The following is a 15,502-nucleotide window of genomic DNA, read 5'->3' as shown; positions in this document are numbered from 1 at the left end:
TCCTTATTTTCTGAAATACTACCTTTAGCATTTACTAAGTATTTGTTTCTATTTTGGACTTATTTTATTCCACTGATGGATCTTTGAATCCTTGCAGCTGTCCCACACTATTATCTGCTAAGGTCAGTTCTGCCTCTTAACTCTTCTTTCTCAAAACTTTCCTGGGTATTGTTTTCTCCATGTGACTTTAGAGTCACTTGTAGAGTTCCAACTTCCCACAAAAATCTGACTGGCATTTCTTATTAGGACCTCATCAAGTTCACGGTTTACCTTAGGGGGAGCGCTAATGCATTTCCTTTTTCTTTTCAAGGCCACACTTGCAGCATATTTAAGTTCCGGGACAAGAGGATAGATCAGAGCTGTGGCTGCTGGCCTATGCCACAGCCACAGCAATGGTGGATCCAAGCCATATCCGTGACCTACATCACACCCTGTGGCAATGCCGAATCCTTAACCCACTGAATGAGGCCAGGGATCGAACCTGCATCTTCACAAGAGACCATGTCAGGTTCTTAACCTGATGAGCCACCTACGGGAACTCCTCTAATGCATTTCTGATGTTGAATTTTCCTATATGGTTGTCTTTGTGTCCCTTAATAATGTTCACATACACACACACACACACCCCTGCCCCACACACCTATTTATGTTTATTCCCATATATTTAATATATTTTTCTTACTATTGTAAATAAAGTATATCTTTTAACTAGCTGGAGTTCATATATCTGAAGGTTACTAATTTCCTTTTATTAACATTGTGACCCTGGCATCATTACCAAATTCTCTGTTTGTCAGAGCCCTTCACTTGACTCAGGCTTCTATATATACATTAAATCACTTTTTCTACAAATAATGAATCTTTCACCAACTCACTTCAAGTCTTTGCATCTCTTTTTTTTCCCCCCCTTGTCTAAGTACCTTGGCCAGTAGTTCCAAAATAACGGTAAATAATAATGGGCAGTCTCATTATTATTACTTTTTTTGCTTTTTAGGGCTGCACCTGTGGCATATGGAACTTCCCAGGCTAGGGGTCTAACTGGAGCTACGCCTGCCAGCCTATGCCACAGCCACAGTAACGCAGAATCTGAGCAAGGTCAGGGACAGAACCTGCAACCTCATGGTTACTAGTTGGATTCATTTCCACTAAGCCACAATGGGAACTCCGGGGCAGTCTTAAATTTATTTTTATTTATTTATTTATTATTATTATTGGTCTTTTTTGCCTTTTCTAGGGGTGCTCCCGCGGCATATGGAGGTTCCCAGGCTAGGGGTCGAATTGGAGCTGTAGCCGCCGGCCTACACCAGAGCCACAGCAATGCCAGATCCTTAACCCACTGAGCAAGGCCAGGGATCAAACCTGCAACCTCATAGTTCCTAGTCAGATTTGTTAACCATTGAGCCAGGATGGGAACTCCGGGGCAGTCTTATTTTTAAAAAAATTTTTTGTGGAGATCCCATCGTGGCTCAGTGGAAACACATCTGACTAGTGTCCATAAGATGCAGGTTCAATCCCTGACCTCACTCAGTGGATTAAGGATCTGGAGTTGCTGTGAGCTGTGGTGTAGGTTGCAGATGGGGCTCGGATCCTGTGTTGCTCTGGCTGTGACTGTGGCCAGCAGTCCAACTGAACCCCTAGCCCGGGAACCTCCATATGCTGTGGATGCGGCCCTAAAAAGACCAAAAAAAATTTTTTTTTGAATTTAAAAATTTCAAAAATAAATCAATAAATAATTTTTAAAAAGTTTCCATTTTTCTCCCTGTTAAACATGATGATGGCATTTAGATTAAGACAGATGTGGAGTTCCCGTCGTGGCGCAGTGGTTAACGAATCCGACTAGGAACCATGAGGTTGCGGGTTCAGTCCCTGCCCTTGCTCAGTGGGTTAACGATCCGGCGTTGCCGTGAGCTGTGGTGTAGGTTGCAGACGCGGCTCGGATCCCACGTTGCTGTGGCTCTGGCGTAGGCCGGTGGCTGCAGCTCCGATTCAACCCCTAGCCTGGGAACCTCCATATGCCGCGGGAGCAGCCCAAGAAATAGCAACAACAACAACAACAACAAAAAAAAGACAAAAAGACAAAAAAAAAAGACAGATGTTAAGAATGTATCTAATTCAAGATCCAGTTCAACTTTGAGAGATGAAAAAAAAATCAAGAATGGATGTTGAAAATTATCAAATGGAAATTAACCGTTGTTTATATATATATATACACACCACATATATATATAAATATACAAAAATTGTTTAAAAGGATATTTTTGGACATTTCAGAATGTTAATTTTGGAGAGAACACTTACACTAGATTGTCTTCATTAAAGTCTGGCTGAAGATTCTCCAGAGGAAACAAAAATCTAAAATCAATCCCCATATTGAAAAACACAGCAGCTATATCAGACAATGATGGGATCCAGGGCCAAATTGGAGAATCACTGAAGGTATCTAGTTAACAGAAAAAAACGTTTTATCCTAAATCCCAGGTTCACAAACTCATTGTTGCAAGAGTGAAACATATATTATTACCATGAGTTTATAGAAATGACAGCTGGTAATGATACATTAACAATTATTTAGAAATGATCAAATAGGAATTACAGATTTTCAAATAAATGTAAAGGAAATGACTTTTATGAACAAAATATCTATGAGTGATGGATAAAAGGGTGTAACTCAGGAGGAAATGACACCTTGTGAAAAGACTGGAAATAACAATGGCAAAAAAACCCACTATTGCTAATACTGAAAGATTTGACCATGTTCAGTGCCTATGAAGTCCCAAGTCTTAAAACAAGCGAAACAGGTAAATTACAATGACTGTTTCATTACAAGGGATCTCAAAGGTGAGAACACAACTATCACACTTTTGCAGTGGATACTTTCAATCTTCTCAGTGCATAATCAGTATGATACTGATGCTTACCAAAAAGCCATCAAAGTTAACTGGCTAAATAAATAAATAAACTTGCCAACTATTTCTACTTACCCAGAATAGTAAGCCATGACTTGGTAAAAATTAAGTAAGGGCTGACACTTGAAAGATCTTATACCCTTTCTCTCAATGCAACTAGAAAAAATACTCATTTTTAATTCTATATTTCTAAATATCCTAGTGTTTAACAATATGAAAGAGATCATGTACAAAGTAACTAATGATTCACACTGTTAACAACAGTAAATTTATATACTCACCATTTCTAATTGTTATTTCCATTAATGTACTCAAAATCTGCACAGAAACAATACAGTCTGTATGAACTGACATCATCTGTCAAAGAGTAAATAACAGAATATTAAGAAAGGGCAGAGACTCAAAGAGATTAACATACTCTACCCAATGCAATACATGAGTTGAAATTTTTGAATCACATCTTATAAGTCAGAGTCCTTTCCATTCTAACATGTTTTTTTTAAAAAAAACTTTCATTTATAACTAAATATAACATTTAAAATAGCTGTCTAGTTTATATCATGCCATGAAACCCAAAGACCATAAAGGATAAGGCTACTAAGTTGATCACATCACAGGGAAAAATCAAACCACAATCCAGTAAAAATACTTAAAACATACAAATATACCAATGTATTCTCTATTTATAATCTTTATTTTTTAAATTCTTTGGCCACATTCGTGGCATGCAGAAGTTCTTGGGCCAGGGATCAAACCTATGCCACAGCGGTGACCACGCTAGATCCTTAACCCACTGTGCCACCAGGAAACTCTAGCCAATGTAGTTTTTAAAAGTTATTCAAAATCACCAGTAATCTGGAGTTCCCCAGTGGCACAATGGGTTAAGAATGTGGCGCAGGCGTTGGAGTTCCCGTCGTGGCGCAGTGGTTAACGAATCCGACTAGGAACCATGAGGTTGCGGGTTCGGTCCCTGCCCTTGCTCAGTGGGTTAACAATCTGGTGTTGCCGTGAGCTGTGGTGTAGGTTGCAGACGCAGCTCGGATCCTGCGTTGCTGTGGCTCTGGCGTAGGCCAGTGGCTACAGCTCCGATTTGACCCCTAGCCTGGGAACCTCCATATGCCGCGGGAGCGGCCCAAAGAAATAGCAAAAAGACAAAAAAAAAATAATAATAATAATTTTTTGTTACCTGAAAAGTTATAAAACATCACAGCACATACTCTGTTCAGATTGTCTTGTCTACTATATTTAGTCAACAAAATAAAACCATGAAGATGCAGGAGTTCCTGCCCATGCAATAGGCCAAGAATGCGACTGCAGTGGCTCAGCTGTCCTGGAGGTGAAGTTCAATCACTGGCCTGGTGCAGTGGGTTAAAGAATCTGATGTTGCCACAGCTTGGCTATACAGGTCTCAGCTGCAGTTCAGATTCAACCTCTGGGAACTTCTCTCTTGGGAACTTCCATATGCCTTGGGTGTGACCATTAAAATTACCAAAACAAACCAAACGTGAAGATGTGAATGTTTTAATTACATTTTAACAAATAAATTTCAAACCACCAGTTCATAACATTAAAATGAATTCTGACATACTTTCTTAAAAAAATACTTATAAGTTGCTAAGTCTCTTCATCATGAAAAAATGGACTTGGAATTGAAAAGGAGAAATAAGACAGTGTCTTACACAGAAAAAGCACTTAACAAATGATTAGTTTTCAAAGAATAAACATGAAGAGTATTAAAAACTGCTTAAATGAAGATATGCTTATATGTCTTCCTTAGGGCATTTAAAGGCTATACTGATGGACCCACAGCAATAAGATGAAAACAAAAATAAATGCAAAGTCTTTCTTGTACGTTTAAGAAAAGATGTATTACATAATCAGAGAATCATGAAGTCCTAGTGTGACAGCAAATGAAGTTTTGAATTGTAATAAATACATGGGGCAGGGACAAATGGGTAAGAATCTTGCTGGAAACTGTTGGTAAGAAAGACTTTCTATGGAGCATATGTTCATTTATTGGGGGGAAGGGGGAACACTTTAGGAGTGATGCTGACAAGCTAAAAGTCATTCAGAAAAGTGATCAGTAAAGGGACTGGATATTTAGTGACTAGAGAATATTTAGTGTGGAGAGTGGTGAAGGTCATGATAGTTCATTAAAATAACTGAAGGACTTTTAGACAGATGAAGCATACTGTGGGATGCTACAGAAAAGATCATTAGTACTATTAGATTAAAAAAAAGCCATCCAGAGGCAATTTTTGATTTAATTAGGACTGTTAAAAAAAAAAAAAAGTAGTGAGCTCCTAACCACTGGAACAAATGCTTCTGCCCCATAACACCTGTTATTCAGCCTAGAATGCTCTTCTCCTATTTACTATCTGAAATAACATATCTATAAATGTACATATTGTCTGTCTCCTCCATACTAGAATGTGTGTTTCATGAGATCAGAAACACTTATTTTTTTTATTGTTGTTATCTCCAGTACCTGGCACGGCTGGCACTCAAACATGCCAGCTATATGAAAAGGGAATGAAATACTATATTAGAATATCTAGTTGTTGCCAAATATGAGATTCTTTGAAATGCTATCTTAAAGTCCAGAATAGAAACTGTGTATATTCTCCCTTCTCATTTCACAAATAATATAGTTCTCTGATACCACTGATATTTATAAGTTCCCATGTAGATAATTCAAAATTTTAAGATACTTATTTAAATGGATTTAAAAGTTAGGAGTTCCTGTCATGGCATAGTGGAAACAAACCCAACTAGGAACCATGAGGTTGTGGGTTTGATCCCTGGCCTCGCTCAGTGGGTTAAGGATCCAGTATTGCCATCAGCTGTGGTGTAGGTTGCAGATGCGGTTCGGATCCCCTGTTGCTGTGGCTGTGGCGTAGGCCGGCAGCTGTAGCTCCAATTAGACCCCTAGCCTGGGAACCTTCATATGTCACAGGTGCAGCCCTATAAAGACAAAAAAAGAGACAAAAAAGAGAAAATAAAAAATAATTAAAAAAATAAAAAATTAAAAAAAAAACGAACATGATGACATCTGCTGTGTAGCACTGGGAACTATGTCTAGTCACTTATGATGGAGCATGATGATGTGAGAAAATAGAATGTGTACATGTATGTGTAACTGGGTCACCATGCTGTACAGTAGAAAAAAAAAATCGTATTGGGGAAATAATTAAAAAAAAATAAATTAAATGGATTTAAAAGTTAAATACGAATGTCCATAAAAATAGAGGAGAAAAGGTTAACAAACCAAAAAAACAAAAAAAACAGGTGTAAGCATTAGAAGACTTCTAAAGCGAACTCTAATAATGATTTACCAATACGATGAAATTAGCATTACTGACTATGCTGTACACTATCTGCATAAGCATTTATTTTGTAACCTCTTTTTTTTTTTTTTTTGTCTTTTTAGGGCTGCACCCACAGCATATGGAAGTTCCCAGGCTAGAGACTGAATGAGAGCTATAGCTGCAGGCCAAAGCCACAGCCACAGCAACACGGGATCCAAGCTTCGTCTGTAACCTACAATATAACTCATGGCAACACAGGATCTTTAACCCACAGAGCAATGGCCAGGGATTGAACCCACGTCTTCATGGATACTAGTCAGGTTGTTGCCACTAAGCCACAGAGGAACTCCTCTTTTGTAACCTCTTTATAATGACTCTTTTTGCCTCATTCTAACCCACTAACATCATGGGTTTGATGTGCTAAATTTTTTCTCTAGTAATGTACAAATAAGATTATATTTTATAAGTCTGTTTTTGACTGGGAAATACGGAGAGTGGTAACTATACCTCCCAAACATTTCTCTTACCCGAAACAGCCACTTTAACACAGGTACCGGACACTGGACATAGTGATAAGCAGAGGTAAGGAAGCCTTGTGTTGTCAAAAAAATCTGATCTGTTTTTCCTGATCTGGAAAAATACAGTGAAAGCAATATGACTGTTATCTTCATGGCAAGAAACTTCTACCACCACCACGTGTGACATAATTAGGGAAATGGGCAAACATACCATCTCAGTCCATGGAGGTGGACTCTACCCTAATATCTACTGGATACTCATTAAAAAAAATTCAATCACGGGCCTAAAGCTGAGCCAATCTGTTGGCTTGGCTCCAGACTTATTAGCTGGCAATGTTGAAGAGCCTATGGAGTCTCAGAACATTGTCTGCTTTTGCCAGCTTGGGTTTGTACTTCCATAAAACTCAGCACAAGAAAATCTCTCTGGATCTGAGCTATCATGCACTGAAAGAAATTAGACCAGTTTGGGCTTCATGGTAGAGACTGTTAGTTGCCTACCCCAGCATCTATTCTTGTCTTTCCTCTTGGTAACTGAACCCTGGAGTTTTTAGCCGGGCACACTGGCTGCATGCAATAAAAATCACTTCCCAGCCTTCCTTGCAACTAGGGGTGGCCATACTGACTAAGTTCTACCCAGCTAACCATAAACAGAAATGCTGTGTGGGATTTCTGGGAATTTAAATGTAAAGGCTGGAGCTCCAGTAGCACCTGAAGCAACAAGGTGCCAAGGATGGTGGGGAAGAAAGATTTTATGATGAAACACCAGCACTGGACTTCCTACCTCTGAACTTCTTCAATGTCAGAAAGAAATATACTTCTTGTTTAAGCCTCTGTTATTTTAAAAGTCACTGTCATTAGATATGGGTCTTAATCCTAACTAATGAAGGCATATGATAGGCCAAACAACTATCTTACAGTGCTTCCTATAATTAAATAATATAATACAAAGAACAATAGTAATAAGTAAGAGAACTAAGAAACTGGATAGGTCAAAATAGAAACCAACCTTTCAGAAGATTACATAAGTCAGAAATCCTTTAGTTTTTAAACAGGAAAAAGTAAAATGTATATTTTCCTACTTACTTGAGAATAAGCTTTTCTACAGCACTTTGTCCGATAAAACCAGAGTCTCTTAAATCCAAGGTATACTGATTGAAAATTTTCCCAGAATTAAGGAAATTAAATATTTCTTCGCCTGGATGGTGATCAGGAATAGCATCAATTGTAACTGAAAATTTCTTTAGAAATTCTCTGAAAAAAAGAAGTTATTGAATACTAAACAGTTGATACTGCGTATAGTTTTATATTTAAGGGATGGGTGCAAAATACCCCCTTTCTTAGAACCACTATTGATCCCAGATTAGAAGTCTAGCATGAGAACAGAACTCATGTTCTACTCCTCCCACTTTTTGCTAGTAGTTATAGTCCAAAGCCACCGAATGTGTCTGTGTGAAAAGAATAAAAGACACAAAATGTTAACTTGGCCTTAACACCTGCTCTTCAAATCCATCACAGATGGATTAAAAACCTATCATAAATAATTCACAAAGTAAATAACCATCAATGCCTCATTCATTTTACAAAACCAAAAATTTTAATTTTTTTTTTATTTTTTGTCTTTTTAGGGCTGTACCCATGGCATATGGAAGTTCCCAGGTTAGGGGTCAAATTGGAGCTGCAGCTGCCCTGCCTACACCACAGCCACAGCAATGCTGGATCTGAGCTGTATCTGTGATCTATACCACAGCTCACAGCAACACTGGATCCTTAACCCACTGAGCGAGGCCAGAACTGAACTCACATCCTCATGGACACTAGTTGGGTTCATTACTGCTGAGCCACAACAGGAACTCCTAAAATGTATTTTTAATAGGATATACATTATGAAAAATGCTCTACCTGTGCCCCTTTTTCTTTCTGAATGATTGTATTTATCCAGTTTTATTGAGATACGGTTGATACACAGCACTGTACAAAATATACAGCATAAAGATTGACTTATACCATGAAATGATTATCACAAGTTTAGTGAAAACCCATCATCTCACAATGATACAAAATAAATAAGAATACCTTTTTCTTGTGATGAGAACTCCTAGGATTTACTCTCTTAACAACTTTCATATACAACAGTGTTAATCATATTTATCATGCTGTACATTATATCCCTAGTACTTACTTACCTTATAACTGGAAGTCTATACACCCTTTGACTGCTTACATTCAATCCCTCCCTCTGCCCAACCCTCTACCTCTGGTAACCACAAATCTGATCTGTTTCTATGAGCTTGTTTTTGAAGTATAAGTGACCTACAACACAAATATAGTGATTTTGAAGTATAATGATTTGGTACTTTTATACATTTCAAAATGATCACCACGATAAGACTAGTTATGATGTCACCATTTACAAAGATACTACATAGTTATTTACTATATTCCCCATGTACCTGTGCTCTTCTAAAAGGCCATCTTCATCATCTGTACTGTCTTGATCACCAAATCTGATTGGGGATTTAATGCCCCGGCCCTGCCTTATGTCTTCCTGCAGTTGCTTCTGCAGTTCATCTAGCCTGAGAATTGAAAAAAGGTTAAAATAAATGGCTTACTCTAAAAATTAAAAAAAAAAAAATCTTTATGTCTAAAAGCAGCATCAAGTTAAACTCTTAAAAACTCAAATATTTCTTTATAATTAGGACTTCAGGAATGATGTCCAAATCATTTAGAGAAAGGGAAAGGAAGAATGGCAAAGAATAAATTTATCTCCTCATTTTCCCCACCCTTTTTGGCCAAGCCCATGGCATGCGTAAGTTCCCAGGCCAGGGATCAAACCCTTGCCACAGCGTGACAATGCCAGATCCTCAACCCACTGCACCACAAAGGAACACCAAGATTAAGTTATTTCAATCAAGGTCCTTATTCCTAGCTTCAGCCCCATAGTAGATGAGTAAAATATAACAGTTAATGACCAGTAAATGCACTGCTCTATCACTAAAGGAAGGCGTCAATCATCAGATCAAACTAGAACCTCTGCTTTAGGTCTGCGCAATGTTCAATTTTAAATAAGCATCTTCAGATTTGACATCACAACTCACATAAATTTATGAAACTTTTAAAGAATTTTATAACAGATGCAAATTTCTCTAGAAAAATTCAGAAAGGGGAATACTTCTCACTGTCTGCAATTCCTGTGCTTTGCTACTTGGTTATCTATGGTTATCAACTTTAAGACACATGTATACCAACTTCAAGCCTGTTGAGTTTTAGTGAAATTCTCTGGGTTAGTTTCAAGGATAATCTTTGAACAAATAAGGAGTATTATTTTTCCCCTCTCATAAGCAAAAGCACTTTGCTACTAGTCATAAATTTCATTAGGATTATTATAATTCCAAACTTTTTGATGTCTGTATGTGTACAGGTAGGGGAGTTTAGGTTTATGACTGACACAACTATAAACTTCTTACTCAGCAGAGTAATTGGATGTAGAAATACCATGTCTGGTTATACTGGTTTCAAAATTCAGGCGAGGAGTTCCCGTTGTGGCGCAGTGGTTAACGAATCCGACTGGGAACCATGAGGTTGCAGGTTTGATCCCTGGCCTTGCTCAGTGGGTTAACGATCCAGTGTTGCCATGAGCTGTGGTGTAGGTCGCAGACGCGGCTCGGATCCTTCGTTCCTGTGGCTTTGCTGTAGGCCGGTGGCTACAGCTCCTGTTAGACCCCTAGCCTGGGAACCTCCATATGCCATGGAGCGGCCCTAGAAAAGGCAAAAAGACAAAAACAAACAAACAAACAAACCCCCCAAAAAACCCCCAAAAAAACCAAAAAAAAAAACCCCCCCAAAAAACCTCAGGCGAGGTGGGCTTACAAATGTTTAAAAAAATTCTACCTCTACAAACAATAACAAAATGGGCAAAGGATCTGAATAAACATTTCTACAAAGAAGCCATACAAATGACCAATAAGGACATAAAAAGATGCTCAACATTATTAGTCATTAGGAAAATGCAAATCAAAACCATAATGAGATGCTATTTCAGAACTTGTTAGGATGGCTATCACTAAAAGACCAGAACATGAAGTATTGGTGAGGATGTGGAGAAACTGGAACCCATGGGCACGAATGGTGAGAATACAAAATGGCACAGCCACTTTGGAAAACAGTACAGCAATCCCTCAAAAAATTATGCATAGGAGTTCCCACCGTGGCTCAGTGGTTAATGAACCTGACTAGGAACCATGAGGTTGCGGGTTCGATCCCTGGCCTCACTCAGTGGATTGAGGATCTGGCATTGCCGTGAGCTGTGGTGTAGTTGTAGACACAGCTTGGATCCCGTGTTGCTGTGGCTCTGGCGTAGGCTGGCAGCTACAGCTCTGATTGGACCCCTAGCCTGGGAACCTCCATATGTCATGGGTGTGGCCCTAAAAAGACAAAAAAAAAAAAAAAAAGCATAGAGTTACCATGGATCCAGCTACTCCATTTCTGAGTATATACTCAAAAGAACTTAAAGTGATAATTTGAAGAGATAATTTGTACACCATGTTTATAGCAACAAAATCTATAATAGTCAAAAAATAGAAGCAATTCATCCATCAATAGATGAATGGATAAACAAAAAAATATGAGGTAGAGGAGTTCCTGTCGTGGCTCAACGGTAAGGAACCTGACTAGTATCCATGAGGACACGGGTTCCAGCCCTGGCCTCACTCAGTGGGTTGAGGATCCTGCATTGCCCTGAGCTGTGGTATAGGTCACAGACTGGGCTCAGATTCTGTGTTGGTGTGGCTGTGGCATAAGCCAGCAGCTGCAGCTCTGTTTAGACCCCTAGCCTGGGAACTTCCATATGCTGCAGGTACTGCCCTAGCATGTGCACACACACACAAAGAGGTAAACACATACAATGGAATATTATTTGGCCTTAAAACAGGAGGCAATTCTGGAATTTCTGTGTCTCAGCAGGTTAAGGATCTGGTGCTGTCACTACTGTGGCTCAGGCTGCAGTTATGGTAAAGGTTTGACCCCTGGCCTGGAAAATTCCATGTGCCACAAGCGTAGCCAAAAAAAACCCACAAAAAAACCCAACAACAAAAATTCTGACACAAGCTATAGCATGGATGAACCTTGAAGACATTAAGCTATGTGTAATGAGCCAGTCATAAAAGGACAAATACTCTATGATCCCATTTATATGAGGTACCTAGAAAGATCAAATTCACAGTGACAAAAAGAGTGGCAATTGCCAGGGGCTGAAGGGAAGGAGACTAGGGAATAATTGTTGGTGATTGGTGATGGCTGCACAACAACTCGAATGTATGCTAATGTCAGTGAACTATACATTTAAAAATCACTGACTGGGGAGTTCCCGTCGTGGCGCAGTGGTTAATGAATCCGACTAGGAACCAAGAGGTTGCGGGTTCGATCCCTGCCGTTGCTCAGTGGGTTAACGATCCAGCGTTGCTGTGAGCTGTGGTGTGGGTTGCAGACGTGGCTCGGATACTCATTGCTGTGGCTCTGGCGTAGGCCAGCGGCTACAGGCTCCGATTAGACCCCTAGCCTGGGAACCTCCATATGCTGTGGGAGCGGCCCAAGAAATGGCAAAAAGACAAAAAAAAAAAAACCCAAAAAACCAAATCATTGGAGTTCCCATTGTGGTGCAGCAGAAACGAATCTGATTAGGAACTATGAGGTTGTGGGTTTGATCCCTGGCCTCACTCAGGGGGTTAAGGATCTGGAGTTGTTGTGAGCTGGGGTGTGTAGGCTGCGGATGCGGCTTGGATCATGCATTACTGTGGCGTAGGCTGGCAGCTGCAGCTCCGATTGGACCCCTGGCCTGGGAATCTCCATATGCCAAGGGTGCAGCCCTAAAAAGCAAAGCAAAGCAAAAAAAATCATTGAAATGTTGTGTGTGTATGTTTATGGCTACACCCAGGGCACATGGAAGTTCCCTGGCCAGGGACTGAATCTGAGCTGCAGCTGTGACCTATGTGCCAGCTGCAGCAATACTGGATCCTTTAAACCACCGCACCAAGCCAAGGATTGAACCAGCAATGCCACAGACAATGCCAGATTGTTATACCACTGCACCACAGCGGGAACTTTGAAATGGTAAATTTTATGTTATCAAGAATTTCAGCTGTTAGATACTAGTTGTGGTATGCAGAAAGGAATTCATACTAATGAATTAATGCAGTATACCATTAGAATCCAGATCTTCTGATTTAGCCTCTGAATAACAATACCTTAATTCTATCTTTTTTTTTTCCCCTTTTAGGGCTGTATCTGTGGCATATTAAAGTTCCCAGGCTAGGGGTCAAATCAGAGCCACAGCTGCTGGCTTACGCCACAGCCACAACAAAACTGGATCAGGGCGGAATCTGCAATCTATGCTTCAGCTTGTGGTAATAACGCCAGATCCTTAACCTGTTGAGCGAGGCCAGGGATCAAACCTGAAACCTCACAGGGACTATGTCGGGTTCTTAAACCATTAAGCCACAACAGGAACTCCAAGAACACCTTATTTCTAACATAACTACAGCAAAACTGTTATAACAGCAGTAGCACATACCAATGTCACTTTTCTAAAAGATAAAAGCCAGCCATACAAACAATGTTAAATTTAGCAAGGTGGTCATGATGCTAACCTACCTTTGTGTGTCTTCCATCTCCTTCACTAGACGCTCTAAAGTGTTTGTGTAAGTTCCACTATGAACATGTTCCTAAAACAAGAAGACAATTTAGGAATGCTTCATAACATATCTTAGTAGAAGAATTGGGATATTTTAAAAGTTATGCAGAGCCCTAAAAACTATTTTCTATTTCAATAACCTGGGCCAGGAGGATATCTTTCACAAAAAAGAGAATTTTCACTATCATGCTTTAAATCTAGAATTTTGTACTGCAAGCAATTTGATTTTATCATCTATTAGGGAAGGCACTACTTGTAAAAACCCTGCCAGCTTTAGGAACTGACTGCCACACCCAAGGGCTCCAAGGCTACCTCGTTTTTATTTTTATATTTTTATATTCTATTTTAGTGGAATTAAACCGCTAATTTTTAGGTGTTACCATGAAACATTAACACCTTCCCCACCAAATTTTACAGACATATGAGAATTTAATTCAGCTTATGCCCGAGACAGAATGAAGCATTTTATAAATAAAATTGCACACCACAATTAACAACATTTCTACACTCTACCTTCATTTACAGCAGTGGTCTCCAAAGCAGGGGGTGTGCAAGGTGATCCATTGGGGTGCAGGAAGAAAATAATAGAACTTCTATTTATATGGAACTTCTATAGAAACTCCAGTAGAACTTACTCTATAGTAACTTCTATATAACTTATATAGAAAAATGCTTTTTTCTTTTCAAATTGTATTTTTTTCATATGCTTTAGAAAGTACACAGTAGTATAGTGGTACATGTATATAATCTATAAGAATACATATATACTGGGGTACATGCTCAAAATTTGTTTTACTAATAAAAGTGTACATGATCAAAAAAGTTTGGAGACCACTGATTTACAGTTATAAAGCTAAAGATATGGGAAACCCATTAACCAAACAAGAACTACACACTTTTAGTCTAATTATGAGTTGTAACAAATACTAAATTTTAAAATACGTTTTAACAGTCTATCCCTCTTTCACTAGTCAATCCATCTCTCTCTTCAAGTAAAGATAAATATCACAGAAGTACTTACTGTACAGTCTGATGACTGAGATCTAAGCTCCTTAGAAAGAGCAGGAGGCTTTCCTGTAGTTGCAGGAGTCTGATTGAAGTTCAAAGCCATTATTTCTTCCAGTGATTTTAATGTTTCCTCTTCCTCATCACTGTCTAGGTTGTAACCTAAACTTTCTTCATCACTATCAAAATCACCCCTTAGTTTTCTTTTCAGTGCACTGCTACCTGCATTGGAATTTCCTGAACTCTCATCTGAAGGGGCTTTATCTGAAGGTGCTGTTGGGCTTGGAACACATGGCACAACTTCCAAAGCAGCCGGGGGAGACTTTGTAGGAGTGCCATATTCTGCATGCAAAGATCCCCCAGAAATTTTCCCTGAAGATATGTTAGAATCAGCCTTATTAGTCTTTGCCTTGTGTTCCTTGTGTTTGGAGGACTCTGTAGAATGCCCAGAACCTTCTTTAGATGAGGAACGCTCTTTATCTTTTTTAGGAACTGTAGGAGTTAAATTTTTAACACTTAATGGAACCCCAGAGGAACCAGCACCTGGAACATGCGAAAGTAAATGTGATGTCACAGAGCTAGCAGTTTTATTTTTATGAAGGTTGCTAGCTTTTTTAACCGCAGACTGTTCCTGAGGTAAAGGTAAATGGGGTTTCTGCATCTTAGTCTCTTTGGTACTTGCCAAACGGATTTGGTCACTATTCCTGGAAGAATGGTGCCCGGAATTTGAAGGTGCCAAGCCTGACGAGGAGTAATCAGCTTCTTCATATGGTTCCTTGGGTATATCTTCCAAGCACAATACATTACCAGGTGTTTTGAGTGCAACAGGTTTTACAAACTCTTCTCTCTGATGTGGTCTGTCAGGACGCTTCTCAAGGGGGGCTTTTGCTTTTGGCATTATAGATTCTCTTGAGCTTTTCAGATCTGAGTCCACAGAGTTCCTTTTTCTTTTGTCAGGAAATTTATTCTGCTTAGAGCCTGCTAAAATTTAATTTTTGCCAGATTAGTGAAAAGCATATTTTTTTATCTTATTCTAAATTTATTCAATGAGCGTCTAAAACACTCTGACAAAATGTTTAA

At 39.2% G+C, this 15,502-nt stretch overlaps 1 protein-coding gene across 4 annotated transcripts in view; it reads right to left on the bottom strand.

Annotated features, from left to right (window-relative positions):
- The window catches only part of SLF2 (SMC5-SMC6 complex localization factor 2), a 52,432-nt gene that overhangs the window by 25,214 nt on the left and 11,716 nt on the right, over nucleotides 1-15,502 (bottom strand). For 3 of the 4 annotated variants that reach the window (XR_007132170.1, XM_047760269.1, XM_047760271.1), the window contains exons 5-11: nucleotides 14,439-15,403; nucleotides 13,378-13,448; nucleotides 9,183-9,305; nucleotides 7,816-7,983; nucleotides 6,742-6,844; nucleotides 3,188-3,263; nucleotides 2,299-2,440 (exon numbers count right to left, since the gene is read on the bottom strand). Coding sequence is in view for 3 of the 4 variants with exons in the window: in XM_047760269.1 (XP_047616225.1) it covers nucleotides 2,299-2,440; nucleotides 3,188-3,263; nucleotides 6,742-6,844; nucleotides 7,816-7,983; nucleotides 9,183-9,305; nucleotides 13,378-13,448; nucleotides 14,439-15,403 (1,648 nt within the window). In the remaining variant the exon portion in view is untranslated. The remainder of the gene's footprint in view (nucleotides 1-2,298; nucleotides 2,441-3,187; nucleotides 3,264-6,741; nucleotides 6,845-7,815; nucleotides 7,984-9,182; nucleotides 9,306-13,377; nucleotides 13,449-14,438; nucleotides 15,404-15,502) is intronic. The other variant, XM_047760270.1, reaches the window with a different exon arrangement.

The sequence above is a fragment of the Phacochoerus africanus genome, chromosome 15, assembly GCF_016906955.1.
Source record: "Phacochoerus africanus isolate WHEZ1 chromosome 15, ROS_Pafr_v1, whole genome shotgun sequence".
Taxonomy (NCBI): domain Eukaryota; kingdom Metazoa; phylum Chordata; class Mammalia; order Artiodactyla; family Suidae; genus Phacochoerus; species Phacochoerus africanus.
Note: the sequence above shows the minus strand (reverse complement) of the source record. Positions and strands in the feature narration are given on the sequence as shown.